General features: G+C 33.6%; 3 protein-coding genes across 5 annotated transcripts; all 3 read left to right on the top strand.

Moving 5' to 3' along the window:
* Positions 1–999: 999 nt before the first annotated feature.
* On the top strand, positions 1000–4465 carry LOC103486314 (glycerol-3-phosphate 2-O-acyltransferase 6). The gene is made up of 2 exons (XM_008444230.3): positions 1000–1694; positions 3329–4465. Exons 1-2 carry the CDS (start codon positions 1077–1079, stop codon positions 4223–4225), a joined length of 1515 nt encoding a protein of 504 aa, XP_008442452.1. The 5' UTR covers positions 1000–1076; the 3' UTR covers positions 4226–4465.
* Positions 4466–8243: 3778 nt separating this feature from the next.
* LOC103486315 (26S proteasome non-ATPase regulatory subunit 7 homolog A) lies at positions 8244–12521 on the top strand. The gene is made up of 10 exons (XM_008444232.3): positions 8244–8689; positions 9440–9532; positions 9621–9702; positions 9967–10063; positions 10183–10258; positions 10386–10444; positions 10605–10727; positions 11810–11867; positions 11951–12036; positions 12179–12521. The coding sequence occupies exons 1-10, from the start codon at positions 8503–8505 to the stop codon at positions 12248–12250; spliced, it is 933 nt and encodes a 310-aa protein (XP_008442454.1). The 5' UTR covers positions 8244–8502; the 3' UTR covers positions 12251–12521.
* A 696-nt stretch (positions 12522–13217) lies between these two features.
* LOC103486316 (putative tRNA (cytidine(32)/guanosine(34)-2'-O)-methyltransferase) lies at positions 13218–20064 on the top strand. 3 transcript variants are annotated; one of them, XM_051084239.1, is made up of 13 exons: positions 13249–13378; positions 13824–13914; positions 15495–15571; positions 15658–15751; positions 15980–16029; positions 16410–16459; positions 16878–16986; positions 17258–17318; positions 17401–17453; positions 17951–18043; positions 18346–18409; positions 19272–19379; positions 19632–20064. In XM_051084239.1, the coding sequence occupies exons 3-13, from the start codon at positions 15545–15547 to the stop codon at positions 19871–19873; spliced, it is 951 nt and encodes a 316-aa protein (XP_050940196.1). In that variant the 5' UTR covers positions 13249–13378; positions 13824–13914; positions 15495–15544; the 3' UTR covers positions 19874–20064. The 3 variants fall into 3 exon arrangements, with proteins under 3 accessions (XP_008442455.1, XP_050940196.1, XP_008442456.1); XM_008444234.3 differs by lacking the exon at positions 13249–13378 and adding an exon at positions 14709–14803 and having other exon boundaries at positions 13829–14572; XM_008444233.3 differs by lacking the exon at positions 13824–13914 and having other exon boundaries at positions 13218–13378.
* The last annotated feature ends 206 nt before the right edge of the window (positions 20065–20270 follow it).

Raw genomic sequence — 20270 nt, 5'->3', positions numbered from 1 at the left:
AACCACTCAAATCTCCCCTTACTTCTACACCTCTACTTTATTATTATTTATTTATTTATTTTAATTTCTTCAACATATTTAATAATAAAAACAAATATTAACCAAACCTATTTAATACTTCACTCCTCTCTCTCTCTCTAACTTTACCTATCTTTTAAATAATTCTATTTCTATCATCAATTTTAAGTACTCTATAAACATTTTACTTTTTTTATAACATCTCATTTTAAAATTAAAAATAAATAATTAAACGGGAAGAAGACTAGAGGGATGAGAAAAGAGAAAATGACATTTTAAATAATATAATGGGAAAAAAAATTATTATTATTAGTGTATCCTTTTAAACATATTCAACTAAAAAGCTATCTTTTTAATTTCTAAAAACAATAAATTATATTTTAAAACTACAGACACTTATAGTTGATTGTTATAATATTAAATTTATGTTAATGTGTTAATATCACATTTTCTTGGATGTTGCATTCATATGAATTATAGAAATTGGGTACTTAAAAAAAATTTAAAAAATAAAAAGAATAGTAAATATTTTGCTTTGTTTTATTAATAACACGAATCATAAAGTTTTGTATTAACTAATTAAATTTTATTTTTTAAAAATGTTTTGTTTTTATATTTCTTTTATTGATATCCATGGATATCAATATTTTCGTAAAATTAATATTATGCTTTTTATCGATATCAACATTTTAGACCTACCATTCTTCCTATAGCTCATCTAAAATCACATAGAATATTGAACTCGAGACACACCTAAAAGTAATAATATATATAAATCGAGGAATTAAATTATAAATAATAATAGAAAAATTGAAGTGGATTTTGAAAGAGTATAGAGTTTGAAGCAGTTGGTAAAAATTGTGTAAATTTTCCAAATTCAGGTACAGATCTCTCTCAACCACATGGATCTTTTTCCATGCATTATTTTTGTAATTATAGCATTTGGCTACCTTCCCTTTATAAACCCCGTCTTCTCCCCTTTTCTCTTCTCAACTCATTAGTCATTCCTCCCTCTCTCTTTCTCTCTCTCTCTCTCTGTTTTTCCCAACAAATTCCCCATGGGAGCTTACCGCCAATTCCCCTCCATTTCCAAATGCACCACCCACGACCGTTCCGACCAGACCGTCGCCGCTGATTTAGACGGAACTCTTCTTATTTCCCACAACGCTTTCCCTTACTTCATGCTCGTCGCCGTTGAAGCCGGTAGCATTTTCCGAGGACTTCTCCTTCTGGCTTCATCCCCTTTAGTTTACTTGATTTACTTGTTCTTATCTGAATCTCTCGCCATTCAGACTTTCATTTTCGTTGCATTTGCTGGATTGAAAGTCGCGGATATCGAAATGGTGGCTCGCTCTGTTTTGCCTAAATTTTACTCTGAGGATGTTCATCCATTAACATGGAAGGTGTTTAATTCGTTTGGGAAGAAGATTATTGTGACGGCTAATCCGAGGATTATGGTGGAGCCGTTTGTTAAGACGTTTTTGGGCGCTGATAAGGTGATCGGAACAGAGCTTGGAGTGACGAAATCCGGTAGGGCTACTGGATTTGTTAAGAAACCTGGGGTTCTTGTTGGCGATCTGAAGAAGACGGCTCTTGTTAAGGAAGTTGGGACTGATTTGCCTGATTTAGGGCTCGGTGATAGAGAAACTGATCATGATTTCATGTCCATTTGCAAGGTGATCTTCTAACAATTTCTTTCAATTCTCATACTACTAATCTCATATTTGCTATATCTTTTTTTTATATATGATAATTTAAATTTATAAAATAATCAACATGCGCATATTCTCAAATACCTTTGAATTAAGGAAAAAATTTCTTCTACTTCATTCATTCATTCATTCATTCACTCACTCACCAAGAATAGCATTTAAGAACTAAGTATGGTCTAATAAACAGATTAATAAATATGAAGTGTCACGTAAGAGTGGTAGGTATTACAATAATCTAATTTTTCTTTTTTGGCTAAAAGTAATTAATACAGAAGTTGTTTTTTTAGTACAACAACTTAAATTTAATTTTAATTAGGATGTTTTTCGGATTTCTGGAGAGTAAGATATAGAAATCATGTTTACATCATTAAGACAAGCTTAATGTTTTTTATGTCATTGTTCTTAATAAATTATCTTTTTTGAACTGTCAATTTTTAAGATGTAATGTGTAAGATTAATTCTTTTTATATTAAAGTTTCTACACAGTTTTCCTGTGGTGTTCATAAAATTGGCTGCAACTTAATTATTTAATAGTGTTCATTGTTATGGTGTTTATGCAATTATAAACAGATCTACAAAGGAAAACACAATGTCATTGGTGTGTAGGTAATGTATTGATATTAAAAAAAATTAATGAATAATATGTTTTATTAGTTTAATATAACAAAGGATTTAATCCAAACATGAATTTTAAATTGAACATTCAAATTTATTTGATTATTATTTTTTTTAGTATGTTTAATACAAAATTGAATGTTTTGGAAATTATTACTTTTTTTTTAACAGTTGAGGGATTGAATTAATATTCTTTTCTTTTGAAAGTAGATTTAATTAATGAACTTAACTTTAATTTAATGATCATTAAATCATTTTCATTAGCCCCTAGTGGGTCTATTTACACATATTACATGACTCAATCTCCAACCAAACCTCAATAAATTTCATTTTGATTTCAAAATATTTAAAATCCTCCAGCTGTTTTTTCTTCTTTTTTTTCCTATTCATTTTTTGCCTAGCACGTGCCTACAATTAATATTGTTTTATTACCATGTACATTTATTCTTATTTAAACTACGCGTGTACCGTATACCATAAAGTTTCCATATTAACATCGGCTCGAGGTAAAGCATTAGTTTGCTTCGTATAAATTCACATACGTAACATTTATTTAAAACAAAAACAAAAACAAAAACTCAATTTATGGATTTTATAAAAACATCAATTTAACATTGTGATAGCAACTCATCGTATGATTCTCACATATTGCCACAAGAAGTTCGTTTCACACCCACACCTTCCTCACGCACATTCTAAACTCAATTTCATTCATCGTGAATGAATATATTAAGCCATCCAATACCTTACACAAAGTAACCGTGACTTCTTTTGGTTTAATAACATGTGAGTAAAAAAATGGAAAGGAAGACCAATTTGGGTAGAGCTCTATCTTGCATTGCAACCCATGGTAGAAACTATTAAAAATTGTGATGTGACACTTGAGTTTCCTTTTTTTGGTATAGAGTTTATGTGAATTTTTGTTTAGGAAATGATATTTAGGGGATGATTTTTGACCTTAAAACTTGTGGTTGATTTTGCAGGAAGGTTATATGGTACCAAGATCCAAGTGTGAGCCACTACCGAGAAACGAACTTTTAAGCCCAATTATTTTCCACGACGGCCGATTTGTACAAAGGCCGACGCCACTGGCGGCGCTATTGACCTTCTTATGGCTGCCGATCGGTATCATCCTTTCAATTTTCAGAGTCTACACCAACATCCCCTTACCGGAAAGAATCGCTTGGTACAACTACAAATTCCTCGGAATCAAGCTCATCGTTAAGGGCACTCCACCACCGCCACCGAAGAAAGGGCAGAGCGGCGTCCTCTTCGTCTGCAACCACCGCACCGTCTTAGATCCAGTGATCATCGCCGTCGCCTTGGGCAGAAAAATCAGCTGCGTTACTTACAGTATAAGCAAATTCACAGAGATAATTTCTCCGATCAAGGCCGTCGCTCTGTCGAGAGAGAGGGAAAAGGATGCGGCTCACATTAAACGCCTTCTTGAAGATGGCGACCTTGTAATTTGCCCCGAAGGGACCACTTGCAGAGAACCATTTCTGTTGCGATTCAGTGCTCTGTTCGCGGAGCTAACAGACAGAATCGTCCCCGTCGCCATTAACACGAAACAGAGTGTGTTTTACGGGACAACAGTTAATGGACACAAATTGCTGGATCCGTATTTTGTATTTATGAATCCGAGACCGACTTACGAAATCACGTTCCTGAATCAATTGCCAGCAGAAATGACTTGCAGCAGTGGGAAATCGGCGATTGAAGTGGCGAATTACATCCAGAAGGTACTCGGCGGAACCCTAGGTTTTGAGTGTACTAATTTGACAAGAAAGGGGAAATATGGAATTCTCGCCGGAACTGATGGCCGAGTTTCTCCTGAAAAAGAAAATGGAGAAGTTGTTATTAAGAAGAAAAGTACTTAAAAGGAAAAAAAAAAAAAAGGACAAAAACAAAAATCCCAATTATTCTCTATTGGTTTGATTTTCCATAAAAGAAAAGTTAATTATTAGAATGGGGAAAAAAAACAAAAAATAAGATTCGGCTGCCAACATGGTCATAGATTAATTAATCATCATATAAATCGTTTTATGTATATTGTTCTCTTCCAATATGTATACACAAAAATGTCGTTGTTTTAATGTTATATTTTTCTTCCATTTTCATAGTTTTCTTTTTTAGACCATTCATGTAACCTAACATTCTTCTCGAACAATATTTTTATTTTTATTTTTTTAAATTTATCTTCTATTGGTAATGGAGAATTTGAATGTCGAACCTCTTAATAATATTAACAGTTTTAATTTAACAATATAAAAAAGAGATATCGAATCATCAACTTTTTAAATGTTAATGAAATGGTTTATCCATTAAGTTATACATGTTTGAATAATTGATATGTTTTAACTCATTCATTCCGAAGAAAAAACAATTTGAGGTGGTCCTAAATTCTAGAAACGTCGTATTTCTTTTTTCTTTTTATAAATTATAGAATGTATATAATAAACTAATTTACGATGGAGATGAATGAAAAAATTAAGAGTAGAAAGACATTCAATATAAAATTAACTAAAATAAATAGTATATAATAAATCTTTCACGTATTATAAATGTGGTTATTTGATCAATTTTAAGTCGATAGATAGGATACCCTATTAACCTTTTCTTCTTTATTCTTTAAATTATTGGATGCAAAGTTGAATTTTGTGTCGAACAATATATAGATTTTTCTAATGTTATGCGTAACACAATTTTTTTATAAAAAAAAGAGTTAGCAAATGTCTAGATATAAAACCTAAACCACATGTTTAAATTAACTTAAATTATATGAAAAAAGTAGGGGGGTTTGTTTAGTTCAACGTAAATCTCCAAATTAAATTGTTGACTTTACAAACTCGAGAGTCCAAATGCAAAAGAGTGTTGTGTGTTGAGAGAAAAATAAGAGCTTCTCAAACTACTTGTCCCATTGTTCAAATTTACTACTTTCAAATTCCAAGTAAGCTTTTGAGTTTGTATTTCCGACCTAATTTATTTCGCAACACAAGAAATTTCGTCTCTAAAATAGTAAATATACCAAAAAGCTAATTATAGATATATCCAAAGTGTAGCATTTCAATTATACTTTTCAATATATAATATAATCAGTGTATTGGGTAAGACAATTTACAAACTTATGAGAACGACAGAAAGTGGGGATAGGGGAAGCGATGGCGGCGGCGCTGGCGGTGGCAGAAACCTTATAACAGTTGGGAGATTCACCAAATGGCATATAATTTGAATTTGGGTGTGGCAATATGAATGTCAATGCATTTATTATTTATATCTCTCCCAACTCCCCCATCCTTTAATTTATATCATAAAACACACCCCCACAAAACTCCAAAATATTCACAACCCATCTACCCCTCTCATCAAGTAGAACAAACAAATCGTCTCTGTCTATCACCATAGTTCGAATTTTTCATCACATTTGATGACTGATTAAAAAGAGAGAGAGAGAAAGAGAAACGACAACAATAGCAAATAAAAGTTGTCATCCTTTGATCGAAACAATAATAATAATAAAAGGGCAAGTTTTGGTTGGTTCTTTAGGTTATAGTTTGGCAGAGGAGAGTGTAAAAAATTTATATATATGATAGTGTTATGTGGTATTTATTAAACAACGCTGGCAATAGTAGAGGATATACAATAAATCTCACACCAACCAAATTTATGGGTCGATCCCAATACCTCATGGATAGTAACAAAACAACACAGCTCCATATTATATATCATTCAATATTAATTATCAATTGTCAGTCCCAAGCATTGTTGACTTGATCATGATGCATATATTTTCTACCAAATCTTTTAAGTGTTAGAAGTTCAAAATCTCCATATAAATGATAGAATATAACAAAAAGAAAAGAAACGATGATATTATGAAATAATATTTGTTATGATATAACACAAAAAGCAGTAACTTGTGTTATTATGTTGACTAGGTACCTTGATTTTTTTTATACACGATCGTAGATATATAAAGAGGGATAGTACGGGAACATTCCTAGAATAATAGTTATTTATTTTTTTTTAACGAGGGAAAATAATAATGGGTGGAAATAGATAGATGAATAATAATTAAGAGGAGATGAGGACAGACTGGAAAGTTGAGGGGGAGAGAAATGAATTAGGGGATATGTTTATGTGGTAGAAATTATGGGAAAGAGGTAGAGGGAGAGAGTGATCAATAAATGTCAACTAATTAGGATGCCTTTGCCTTCAAAATTGGTTACTCTCTCTTTTTGGCTTCCCATTGTCAACATATCATATCCTTTCTTTCTTTCTTTCTTTCTTTCTTTCCTTCTTTCTTTCTTTTATAAATAATATGTTTGGTTTACACTTATTTATTTTCAGCATTTTTTTCTACTGCTTTCCTTGTCTTCTTTTAAGTGTTGATATTGATGGAATGAGAATTTGTTGAGATCTCGAAATTTATACCCTTCAATGAAATGAAAATTTATTGCAAATTCTTCTCTCTTTTTTTTTTTTTAAATACGTTTAATTTCTTATGTTATTGATACTAAAGTTCATATTGGTGATCCTTTTTTTGTTTGATGTTTTTTAATATAAAAGTAAATGTTGATTTACCCTTGCTTTGTTTGAATTTCGTCCTCGTGGACTTGACCTTTGGTCTGCTTCGTATAGGACTATTTACGGCTGCCCTCATAGTCCAAGTCCTTGTCCGCCTTACCCTATACTCTCTATCTCTAGACAATGTGAAGCGGGCCCTTCTATAATATTGGGCCTTGAAGTTTTGGGCTTTGGATCTGCCGAATTGTGTTGGGTTTCTCTCCCAATTTATTTCATTTCTTTATTCAAATAATTATAAATATGGAATTTTATTTTATTTAAAATATAAAAGTTAAAATTGAACGAATCCAAAAATAATGGAATCAAATCGACGTTTTAACATATTTTTCAATTATGTTTTTACATTCATTTTCGTCCTACAAAAATATTCCCACCTTTATTTCCTCGATATCGGAGGTCACTTTGTATGTTTTATTCGGGTGATGTGATATAGATCGAGTTTCTATGCTTGATTGACTACGGAAATATATTTTAAGAAGATGTTATAAAAGTAAAATAAATGTTTTGATTGTGGATATAATTATATTTTAAACAAGATGAGGAATAATTAGATCCGAACCAATAATCTTGAGTCAAGAGTATACATTGAAAGTCGTATATTAAATAATGGTTGAGTTTATAATAATATTGATAGATTGTCGTTAACCATATTTTCTCAAGTTGTTGACCAAAGTACTTATTTTATAAACACTTTAGGGAATGTTTATGAAGTTTTGGCAAGTGTTTTGAACCTATCTGAGTATTGACTTAATTGGTATATAAGCGCATTAACAATCAAGAGGTATTTAATTTGAATCGTCCTACCCCTATCATGCTAACAAAACAATTATATGTTTGTCATATTTTATTGAAAGTGTTTTCAGCGCAATTTAGTTTGATTTGCGTACAAAATATGTCTACACGTATCGAGTTAGTAGTAATGGTTGCTAGTTAAGACTGTGAACTAAAACTTTAAATTTACATTAAAAAACATTATGGTCGTTTGGTCCTCATATGTGATTGATAGATATTGATTAATGAGTATTTGTGGTTGTTGCCAACAATAAAGATGTAGACAAGTGAACTATGTTGGTTGTCAAATCTTGTTTGTATTTGTTATGTGTGGTTTTCATCACCAATGTTGTAGAGTGTCAGATCGAGAATAGCTCGATCATTTTTCATATATATCTACAGACTCAATTAGTAGATAAAAACTATAAGACTTTGACTTATTTCTCTTAAAATGTCTCCTCGTTCTGTACAATCCTCAACAACGTTTGGTGACTTTAAAACATCATAAGAATTTAAGAAGAATGATGAATTAGATGCAATGCAAAGATTTGGACCTTAATTTTGTTACTTTAAACTTTATATCCGAACATTGGAAGAGGGAAGCAAAAAGCGCGCTTTAGAATCGCGGTTTCTTTGGGCCGAGTGGGTTGCTCATAACAGCGGAGGTTTGCTTTTCTGCCAAGAAAACCCCTCAAAGAAAAGGGGCTTAATAAGCAGCTGCTCCATTTCTAAGTGGGTTTAGCCTTTAGCACGGAAGCGCCAATTCGATTCAACTCTGATACACTGCAAAAATTCCGCCATGGATGTGATCAAGACGCAGCAAATTTCATCGAGGCCAGTTGAGAAGGTTGTAGTTCACCCTCTGGTTTTACTCAGCATCGTCGATAACTACAACCGAGTCGCTAAGGAATCCCGCAAACGAGTTGTCGGAGTTTTACTCGGTAGCTCTTTCAAGGGTACCGTTGATGTCAGCAATAGCTATGCAGGTCGTTATTATTTTCTCATACCGATTTTTCTCTCGCCTTTTGTTAAAAATCTTGCTGTATTCTGTTTGGATCTGAATTTTATTGTCGTTTGATTCGGTTTGATACCTCGAAGTGGATTCTGGTTGATTTTTGTTTCAAGGGTTCTAGGAATCTGGGTATTTTGTTGGGTATTTGTCTGAATTTGAAGTTAGTTGAACATAAAATAGTATTGGCTACGGAGACTGGAAATGTACCATTCTCGTGGTTTCCCTGATTCGCGAAAAAGGCACGAAAAGAAGGATTGTTTGTGCTTTGATTGCCTCTCATTGTAAATTAATTAGGGCATTCAGCTGCCTGCTTTTTTCCACCCGAGTTGGCTGTGACTACTTTCATGGTTTGGATGACAGTGGAAATTCGTTATACTCGATTGATTCCTTTAATTGGGAATTTCAGGTTTGAAGGATTAGACAGCCAGTTTTTTCCCGATACTCTACGCGCACAGTGTTTAAAACTTTGAATATCTTTGGAACATCAGTATTATCCATCTGACTCAAGATTGTTTGGACATAAGATCGAACCATTTTAGATTTTAGCTATAGTTTCCCTCCATTGTAGTTTTCTGGTTTCATATCCACCATGTTCAGTAGGGTGGTTCTTGTTCTGATGGGTAGTGAGCAAGTTTATATATATGCAATGCATGTGTGGTTATGTTATTTAGTCTTAGTCATTGTTTAATGGTGACATTTATATAGTGCACTCTCATTATTTCAGTCCCCTTTGAAGAAGACGAGAAAGATCCAAGCATATGGTTTCTTGACCACAACTATCATGAATCGATGTTTTCAATGTTTAAGAGGATAAATGGTATTTTCTCTTGTTCTAGTACCTTTTCTGCTTTTTATTTAGTTAGAATTGTTTGTTCACAACAGCCATGAATTTGTGGATGTGTCAGCCAAGGAGCACATAGTAGGTTGGTATAGCACAGGTCCAAAGCTACGAGAGAATGACCTGGATATTCACCAGTTGTTCCACAAGTAAGATCTCAGCACTTGTTTGGGATTCGAGATTCCTTAGTTTCTAGTTCTCAAATTCTGCATTGTTAAAAAATAAGAACTATTATATTTATTTTGTCCCCCGTCATCTATGTGTTCCTTTTTTCTAGTTTTCTAACATACCTCCAATTTTGATCCTTTTGAAGATCCTATAGTTGTTCAATGTCGAATTTTGTATCCTCTTGACCAATGTTGTTTTTCTGGTAACTCTGCGAATCACTGATATCCTCTGTGTTGGATTTTTAGTTACGTACCAAATCCTGTGCTTGTGATTATTGATGTACAACCAAAGGAGCTGGGAATACCTACTAAAGCTTACTATGATGTTGAAGAAGTCAAAGAGGTATGGTTTTATGTTATCTCTTCCCCAAAATATCAGAGGCATTTGAGAGTGAATGGTTCTGAATAGCTATAAAGTCGATTTTCTAATTGCCAATACACATCTTCTAATTTGGGTAACAGAATGCTACCCAAAAGAGCCAGAAGATCTTTGTTCATGTTCCTTCAGTCATTGCTGCCCACGAGGTTGAGGAAATTGGTGAGTAATAAAATGAGATTCAAATCTTTATTTTAAGGTGTTTTTCAGTTTCGGTTTTTTTTTAATATATATATATATTTATTTTATTTTGTTTACCACGTAACATTGTTGGTTTGTCTAAATTCAGGTGTGGAACACTTACTAAGGGATGTCAAGGATACCACCATTAGTACACTAGCCAATGAGGTTATTCTCCTTATCATTGCTTGACTTGCATTTCTCTCTAATCAGTTTCCTTTTATTCAAACTGTTCTGCAAGTCTTTGATTGACTTATATTAAATTTCACGTTTTAGATGACAGTATTAGGTCACAAAGGCATTGACTGATATAAATGATATTTTGTAGGTTACTGGAAAACTTACTGCTTTAAAAGGTTTGGATGCACGACTACGTGAGATTCGTGGCTACCTTGATCTTGTTATTGATGAGAAGCTTCCATTAAATCACGAAATTCTTTACCATTTACAGGTTCCATTTTTTCTCTACCCTTTTTGTGCGATACTTTTGCATGTCACTGCATTATACTGATTTACATGTATGTATGTGTAGTAATTATTATAGTATGTATTTGATGCTGTTTCTGTACCACGTGTTTAATCAAAGTGACAAATATTCTGCAACTCCAAGCATGTTTTGCAACTCAGAAAGATCCAGAGTTAAAAGAGGAGGAAACATTTCAAGAAAATATGTGTTATATTCGAGTACCTTACCTATGTGCTCCTTTTTCTTCCCTTCTTTTTCTGATGTTTATTTTATTTATTTTTGTTTGTTAATTGATCGTTACCTGGCTTAAGTTTTATTGTTATTTACATGCTTTTAAAAGTTGTTTTCTATTTTATTCTTTGATAATTACATATTGCACCCCACCTCATTCGGGCATTGGGGTGCTTGTGCTTGTGCCTTGGAAAGGGCTGGTTTTTTCCCAATGTTCAAATAGGTCAATAACCTAACTGATGGATTGGAATGCCTTTGTAATTTGTATTCAACTAGGATATCTTGAAATCAAATCGCGTGGACAGTATTTTTTTGGATATTGATATCTCATATATGTAAGATGACCCAATAACTAACTAAGAGGTCATGGGCTCAATCTATGGTGGCAACTTACCTTGTCACCCAAATGTTGTAAGGCTAGGCTGATTGTCCCGTGAGATTAGTTGAAGTGCGTGTAATCTGGTTTGGACACTCGTAGATTAAAAAAAAAAATGTAAGACCTTGTGGTGTTGCAGTTTCATCGATCAATTAAATAAGTAAACAACCAAAGGCAGCCCCCCTCCCCCCCAAAGAAGAAAAAAGAAGACTAAAGAAATACACAGTTTCTATAATGATCGAGTGTCAATTGTTAGATGCATGGCACATGTTTGTAGATTGGTTACGTTCCCACACTCCATTACTTAAGCTATTCATCATCGTGGGGTTCTTTATTTACAACAGTGTTTTGTGCATTATGTGGTGCGGACATACTAACATGGAACAGGCCAATTCATTATGATTTATAAGTTTACACCAAAAGGTATATACCGATGCCTAATTTCCTCTTAAAATTGCAGGATGTATTCAACCTTCTTCCAAATCTAAATGTGGCAGAGTTGATAAAATCATTCGCAGGTATGTTACAAACTGAAGATTCTCCGTTGGCTTAACATGTTGTTTCCTTAAAAGCCTTCATCTATATTAACCCTACTGTGCAGTAAAAACCAATGATATGATGCTGGTTATTTATCTTTCCTCACTCATCCGGAGCGTCATCGCACTTCATAATTTAATCAATAACAAGGTTAGTTACTGTCATTTCCTGCTGATGGAGGATATGGTTGGGATAATTTTTTAATCACTTCAAGACGTTTATGTTTTCATGCACACATGTATCAATTAGCTCATAATAAGCGTTCACTGCTCATGCAAATTCTGTTTTCCAGATGCTAAACAAAGAACATGAAAAAGCCGAGGATGCAAAACCAGCAATCGGCCCCATAACGTCTGGAAACTAACATGCAACTACCATCCATCAGCCCTTTGAAAGATCTTAGTTGAAGGAACTAGTTATCTGTTTGTCGAGTTCTTGATTGATGATGATATTTTTGTTTTATCCTATTGGAAGAGATGGCTAGTTTCCCAGCATGTATTTCCCTGACCATTTTTTGTTCAATGTTATTAATTTGTACACCCTCACTTTATTTCCCCAAATATATCATGATGTAGACCACTCATTTCTCTTTTTCTTGTTTAAATGCCATTTGAATGAAGTCAGGTTTAATGAAACTAGTATAGAATCCTAAGCTCCAATTATTGATGGATAAAACTAAACCAAACTTATGCTGTAGTATTCTATCGGTTTGAAACTATTTTTAATCATTCAATAGGTGCCAATATTTTCTCCTTTGTGTATCATTAGTTAATTAATTTAATTAATATTATTATTATTGTCTTTGTTCCACCGAGACCACAAATGTCATTTGTAGCTTAAATTCTTTGGTTGTAAATTCCTTCATAATAGTATTTGATCTTAATACTGTCTGAATATCTCTAGAGCCAGGTTAAACAACTCAAAATTTAATAGTAATTATGATTGAAATTTTCATATTTACAAGAAATTTCAACTTTCCCTTATTGAAAAATTCTATCTTATAACTTTCTACTTCAAACACATATTTTATTACTCCTTTATAACCTAACCTAACCCATTGTTCCATAAATACATTTTCTAAAGTCATTCATCTGTTAAACATTTTTAAATTTTATAAACTAGACACATAATATTCATTTTTATGTTTGTAATTTAATTAATTTTAACTTACATGCATTTACAATTTACAATTTTATCGGATTTAATCAAATAGTATTATATTTTATAAATAGTTCGTCAAAGTTTACTATTTTTTTTTAAACACATATATAGTAAGTTTTTTACCCGAACCGTAATATAATTTTCAATGGGATTTATAGAGATTTTCCAATTAATTTGAAAATTTATAAGAATTTTTTTTTTAAAGAAATAAGGAGGGAGAAAAATTCAATACGCGGTTAACAACGGCGGCGCGCCTGCATCGGACACTATTGTACTAAAGATTTGAAGTTCCACTGATTGATTTCAGCTTTAACGGATCTACTCATTCATCGTAAGAGTTTCATCCCTTTCTTGTTTTTCTTGCATTGCTCTACGAACACGTTCTGCCTCTGTTGCCCTAATTCATTCTATTATATTTACGAATTCAGTGCATTTATGTTTAATCCTTCGCAGCTCCTATTAGTTTGTTGTTATACTATGTAACTAGTCAACCTGTAAATTAGTTGGTGATTGGTTGCGTTGTAGCTATTAATTTGCTTGTGTAGTTAGTTGTTGATAACTTTACAAATTGTCCCTTGAAGTTGACATCAAATATGATAGAAATAATATTGGTTTTATTTGTTAGAAACTTGTTTTTGGCTGTGTCTGATTAAATCTAAGCAGTTGTTTGATTAACTATTAGTTTGCTTGTGTAGTTGTTTGTTAGAAACTTGATCAGGCTGTGTCTGATTAAATATAAGCAGTTGTAACTATTAGTTTGCTTGTCTATTTGTTAGAACTTCTATTCCGAGGCACCTAATATGCTCGATGAAATGCCTGATCAAGATTATCCATGTAAACGTTTACTCTAGGCTGTGGTACTCTGAGGTGAAAATTCTAAAGCTAGATCTTAGAGTTGTTTATGAGTACAATACTTTTCCGTATTCTAATCTAGAACTTTTTGGCACCATTTTACAAGCTTCTGGGTTTTGGTTTTGATTTTTGAAAATTGTTATGCTTTCTCACAATTTCTTTACAACGGTTCATTCTCTCTAAGGTAACGTTTGAATTCTTAGACCACGTAAAGCACTTTTTTGTATCCTAATTTAAAACTTTTAGGCCTCATTTTTATAAACATTTGGTTTTTGGTTTTGATTTTTGAAAATTGTTATGTTTTCTCGCAATTTCTTTACAAATGTTTCATCGCTTGTAAGCTAAAATTTGAATTCTTAGCATAATTTCAAAAGAAAAAACAAATTTTGTAAAAACAATTGTTTATATTTTCAAAATTTGGTATGGATTTTGAAAATATTGATGGAACATGAATAACATAACCAAGGAACTCACAAGTGTAAGCAGTGTTTGTTTTTAAGGTTTCTTGTGTGGATTGGGAGTTCTTGTATGTTTTCCTTTGGGTTCCATCGTCTCCTACTGATAGGGAAACAATGGACATGATGACTCTTCCTTCGCTTCTTCAATCACCTATTTCGTCTTGGGAGGAGAGATGTGAGAGTCTAGAGCCCCAGTCCTTTGGACGGGTTTTCGTGTAAGTCTTTTTTTCAATGCTTGGTTAATCCTTCACCTTCAGTTGAGTTGGTCTTTTCATCGATTTGGAGGATTAAGATCCCTAAAAAGGTTCTTACATGGCTTGTCCTTCATTGCCGTATCATCACGTTGGATAGGTTTTCGAGGAAGATGTTGTTGGTTGGGCCTTTTTGCTGTATTCTGTGGAAGGTGGAGGAAGACTTTAGACAATATCTTTTGCGATTGTGAGATGGTGAGCCATGTTATATTTGGGATGCCTTTTTCTAGACTTTTTTCTTGAGCAGTGTTCGTCACAGAATTGTTAAAGATATGATAGAGGATTTCCTCCTCAATCCTCCGTTTGGGAAGAAAGACCGATTTCTCTGGTGTGCTAGTGTCTGCTATTTTGTGGGTGTTATGGGACGAGAGGAATTGTAGGGTGTTTAGTGGAGGCTTATAGTCTCTTGTTTGTTTTCATGTTTCTCATTGAGCTTTGATTTCAAAGATTTTTTTGTAATTATCCTATGAACATGATTTTTTATAGTTGGAGTCACTTCTTGTAGAGGGATTCCTCTTTTTTGAGGGCTTGGTTTTATCTGTGCATTCTGTCTTAATGAAAGTTGTGGTTTTTATAAATTAAAAGGGCTAATTTTCAAAACAAAAAATTGAAAAGCTCAATGGTTATCAATCGGAGCTTGAACTTTTCAATTAAATATTTGCTCAATTTCGATTTTATCCTTGAATGTGGCAAACCTCTTGTTATTATTGGAAATTAGGAATTTGATGATTGTGCTCAATTGGATTATCAATGAGGCTTGTTGGATTTATAAAAAAATTGTGAATTTTTTTTATTGAGGGTTCGATATTTTTATTTAATATTAAATACACTTAGACTTCCTTTGATGCCCAACTTTAACTTTCTTGCTGGGTTTGAATGTTGCCAGGAGGCCTGTCTGCTCTGCACTACCGGTAACTCTTGCTTGGTTCTTCAATCATGGGCAAAGCTTCAAGAGATAAGAGGGTTTAAGCTCTATTCTATTTGATTATTTGTATTCCTGATTCATTATCATTTGTTTACTTGGTCTCATTCCTTGGTCTCATTTGCAGGATATATACTACCGTAAAGCAAAAGAAGAAGGTTGGCGTGCTAGAAGTGCATTTAAACTTCTTCAGATAGATGAGGAATTTAACATATTTGAAGGTGTGTTCTTGTATTGAGCTCCTCTATTAAAATATTGTTATGTTTCTGGTAGTATGTCAATCACTGAGTTGGTCATGATAATTAATCTTTCTGCAACATTTTGGATTAACCTTTCTAACAGAGTTGTTTTGTGTGATCTTTATAACTTTATAATCATCTTGTTTTATCATGTATAAGTGTTTTGAAATGCTTCTAAGTACATCGTCTACAATGAAATTTTATATGCAGGAGTCAAGAGAGTGGTAGATTTATGTGCAGCCCCCGGTAGCTGGAGCCAGGTAATTTCTTTTCAGCGTCTTCTCGTTGCAATTTGTTTATCAAACTAGTGGTCAATGACTCAATGCCTTATGGGGAATTTTTTTTTTTTTGTATAAAACAAATAAACCTAAGAAGAATTCCTCTTGCGATAGTCTTTGCAAGCATCTTTTTTGTTTGGAAAGCATGCCTATATAGTGTATATGGGGGTGCAATCCTCTCCTCCCTTCATTGACCCTGGATCTTGGCACACTGAGTATGTTTTGATAAACGCTAAACATAATGAGGGCTGATAAAAGCAATGTAGTATGTGGTGATGCAACTATTGCTTACAAATATAGTTTATTGCTGTTAATTATTTCAAAGTTGTTCTGACATTTTCTTGCCTACTAATCATATATAGGTCCTCAGTAGAAAATTGTATCTCCCAGCAAAGCTTTCTCCAGATTTAAAGTAAGCATGGTAGATTATTATATGAAAATGTAGGCCTCATTTATTAATCATCTTGTTTTTGGTTTTTGGTTTTTGAACAGCAAACTTGTTTTCTCTCAATTCCTGACAATGATTTACATTTTTCTTAAGTGAAAGAGTTGAGTTCTTAACCAAATTCCAAAACAAAAACAAGTTTTTCAAGACTATTTTTTTAGTTTCAGAATTTGGCTTGGTTTTTAAAAACAATAGTAAAAACTGAAAAGTAGTTCACGAAGTAGGAAATTTAGAAGTGGAAGGGGTAATAGGCTTAATTTTTAAAAACTGAACACTAAAAACCAGATGGTTACCAAATGGGGCCATAACTTTTTCCTTCCCATCCTTCTCTCCATTGTCCCCTTGTTATCTCCCTCTTTTATTGATTCTCTAGCTTCATTTGCAGGGATGGCGATCTTCCTCTTATTGTTGCTATTGATTTACAGCCGATGGCTCCAATTGAAGGTGTTATTGAAGTGCAGGGTGATATAACAAATGCTAGGACAGCTGAAGTGGTAAGCAGTGTGTATCATGTACACACTATTTTTAACATTTGATATGGTAAACGAAGACATATCCAGATCCTAATGCACCAACATGGTCAATTTTGTTTTAAAATTTCCATTTGTGATAATTTTCCTACGTTTTTCTTCATACTGGATTACTTTTTCTTTTGAATGAGTACTCACGCTGTGTTGTAAGTCCTTTTTCTTCTATTAAAAAAATTGTCACATGAAATTGTGATATCCGTTTGTTCATGGTTTATCAAATATTTAATTTTACCAGGTCATTAGGCATTTTGATGGGTGCAAGGCTGACCTGGTTGTTTGTGACGGTGCACCTGATGGTAGATATTTGTGTTTTTTGAATTCTCTCTTGGTATTCTACCTGATGATATTTTGTTACTGATTATGTGCTTGTGTTCGTAGTTACTGGTCTTCATGACATGGACGAGTTTGTTCAGTTCCAGCTCATACTAGCTGTAAGTGCAGTGTTTTTTTGTACAGACTGTTTAATTTCTCTAGATGGTGCTGATGAATAGTTTAAAATATTTTTGAAAATGCATGAGATGCATGCACATTGACAGTAATGATGTTGCTCCAGTTCTCGTTTACAGTGCTGGAGAGGATAAAAAAAATAAAACCAACAAGAAGCACTAATGAGTGTCAAATTGTTTGAATCTACAAATAGAAAATACCGTGTGACAAGTGAGCAAGGTAGATGAGATCCTTTAGGTTAATCGTGGTTGCTGCATATTATGAAGTTATATTGAAATCTTCTAAAGGTTTTTCTATTGCATGTTGCCTGCACTGGTTGACCTTTTTCCTTTATGGATTGAATTTTGTTGCTGTCATCAGTGTCCTCTGCTGCTGCCTCGTTTTCTCTATTTCTCTCTCTTCCTTCAGCTAGTTCTCAATGCAGTAGGAGATATATGAGTTTTACAGAGATGAGCTGGACTTTTTTTCCTTTTCTTCTCAGGGTTTAACAATTGTTACGCACATACTCAGAGAAGGTGGTAAGTTCATAGCAAAGATATTCCGTGGAAAGGATACCAGCCTTTTGTATAGTCAGGTGAATGGTTGTTACAGGACCCAATAGAAATATGTAGCATACTCGTGTTGTAAAGAAATTTATGGTGTTCTCACTAAATGCATTTGCAATATGAATCATAATCTCTCTTTCAACTTTTCTTCTTCCAATCAAAGGGAAATTTTGCTTTGAGCTCCTTTTCCCTGTAATTATTGCATTGACTATATGATTTTTTCAAGTATTATCATGGATTAGATAAGCAGCTTAATCAAGGGTGTTTGTTGTTCCATACATGGTTATGAAGCCGCCAATGATTTTTACATTTTTGAGTTTTTCTGTTGCAGCTGAAGTTATTTTTCCCTGTAGTGACTTTTGCAAAGCCAAAAAGCAGTCGGAACTCGAGTATAGGTAACCTTTCGGTTTTCCACTTTTGTTGATTGGTTGCTATAGAAGTCCATCTTTCGATTATAATTGATTTTGTTTCCAGAAAATGATATTCTCTTAATTGAAAATGGCCTCTCTCTCTCTTATTCTTATTTTTTAATCCCTTTATCGCTTCTGGTTCATAGGATTCTTGCGCATGAATTTTTAGATACCCATTGTACTTAGATTCCTTAAATCAACTTTAGATTGTTATCGATTAATACTAGCTGGTCGGACTGGTGTCTGCCCAACAGCAAATTGTGGAGTTGGTACATTTAGGGGTGGTTTGTAATATAAAAAAAGGTGTGCAAGAGGACAAAATAGTCAAGAGTAAAAGTAAAATTTTTGAACTTTCACTGTTGCTTTTGTGGACATCCATGAATCCAAATAGTCCATTATGGTAAGTCTCCTTTTATCACTTGCTTTAATGTTTTAAACAGGTAAGCTGTGATTATTTGGCATTGTGTACCAGAAATAGAGTTTTTTGGTTTTTCTGCCCTTACTTAGTTGGCTTTCTCTTTTATATCACACGGTATATCATACAAGATCATTATTTGTTAACGTTAGTCAAATCAAAGTTCCAAGAAAACATTTAAGCTACGGTATTAACCATAAGAAATTACTAGGATAAAAAATCAAGAGTTCAAGAACATAATTAGAACGTCTGAAAGTTGAATGGACTAAGTGGGCACAAGTATTAAAATTATTGAACTAAATTTGTAATTCATTCCAGTGCTTTCTTTTAGTTGCCTAGGTGAACGCACAGTAACAACTTCTAAACAAAGTTGAGTTAGATTATGATTTAACTTTATGTCGAAGCTCATACGTTGACTGGGTGCAAATGCAGAGGCATTTGCAGTTTGTGAGAACTATTCTCCTCCCGAAGGTTTCAATCCAAAAGATCTGCATCGCTTGCTGGAAAAGGTGGGAAGTCCGTCAGGAGGAGATGACTTAGGTAAACTCAATATCCTACCTTGATTTGGAGTTCACATTTCGATAGACGTATCCTAAGATCAAGCATGTTCTTATCCTATTTTTAAAGATTAATTTGTTTTACAGCTGGCGCTATGACCGAGCTGTCTACTTGTCTCTAGGCTTTTAAAAATTAGTGTGTCTGCTGATTTTGATGTGGTCAATGCTCTGGTATTTTTGGTTACATAAGAGGAAGTAATAGCATTTCTATTTTGCTACATTTTGTCCCTCTCAGATTGCAGTAGTGGATGGCTGGAAGGTCCCAATAAAGTTTACATCCCATTTCTTGCCTGTGGGGACCTCAGTGGATATGACTCCGACCGTTCATATCCACTGCCCAGAGGTGCTGAGGGAACTTATCGGAGCTTAGATCCTGTGCAGCCTCCTATTGCCCCTCCATACAAGAGGGCTCTCGAAATGAAGAAAGCTTCCAGTCAAGGAATTCGAGAACTTGAAAAACTTTCCTTGGATTCCTGATTATGCTATTCAATGTTTTAGATAACCAACAAAGTGGTTTGGAATGGACCGGTAATTATTAGAAAAAGCAATCATTTCTCCCTCCTCTCCCCTCTCTCTCGTTTAAAGTGATGACTACTCCCGCCTATTTATGTAAAAAATGGCTGTGGATCTTGATTTCGATTCTTTTAATTTGAGATACATTAAAATTATGGAGATGTATTATGATTAGCATGAGATTATCCCGCACGAGTATTACTCATCCTTCATTATTTCCTTAGACATGAACCCCACCCTCCATGCATACCTCAAACTAAAACAAAAATGGAAATTCATTTTGAGCATTACTATTAAGCATTGCACATTTTGAAGGGTATTCTACTGCATGTGGGTCTGCATGTTCCTATGTTTCTACTTT

This window comes from Cucumis melo, chromosome 4, assembly GCF_025177605.1.
Source record: "Cucumis melo cultivar AY chromosome 4, USDA_Cmelo_AY_1.0, whole genome shotgun sequence".
NCBI lineage: Eukaryota > Viridiplantae > Streptophyta > Magnoliopsida > Cucurbitales > Cucurbitaceae > Cucumis > Cucumis melo.
This window is presented reverse-complemented; position numbering and strand designations above follow the sequence as displayed.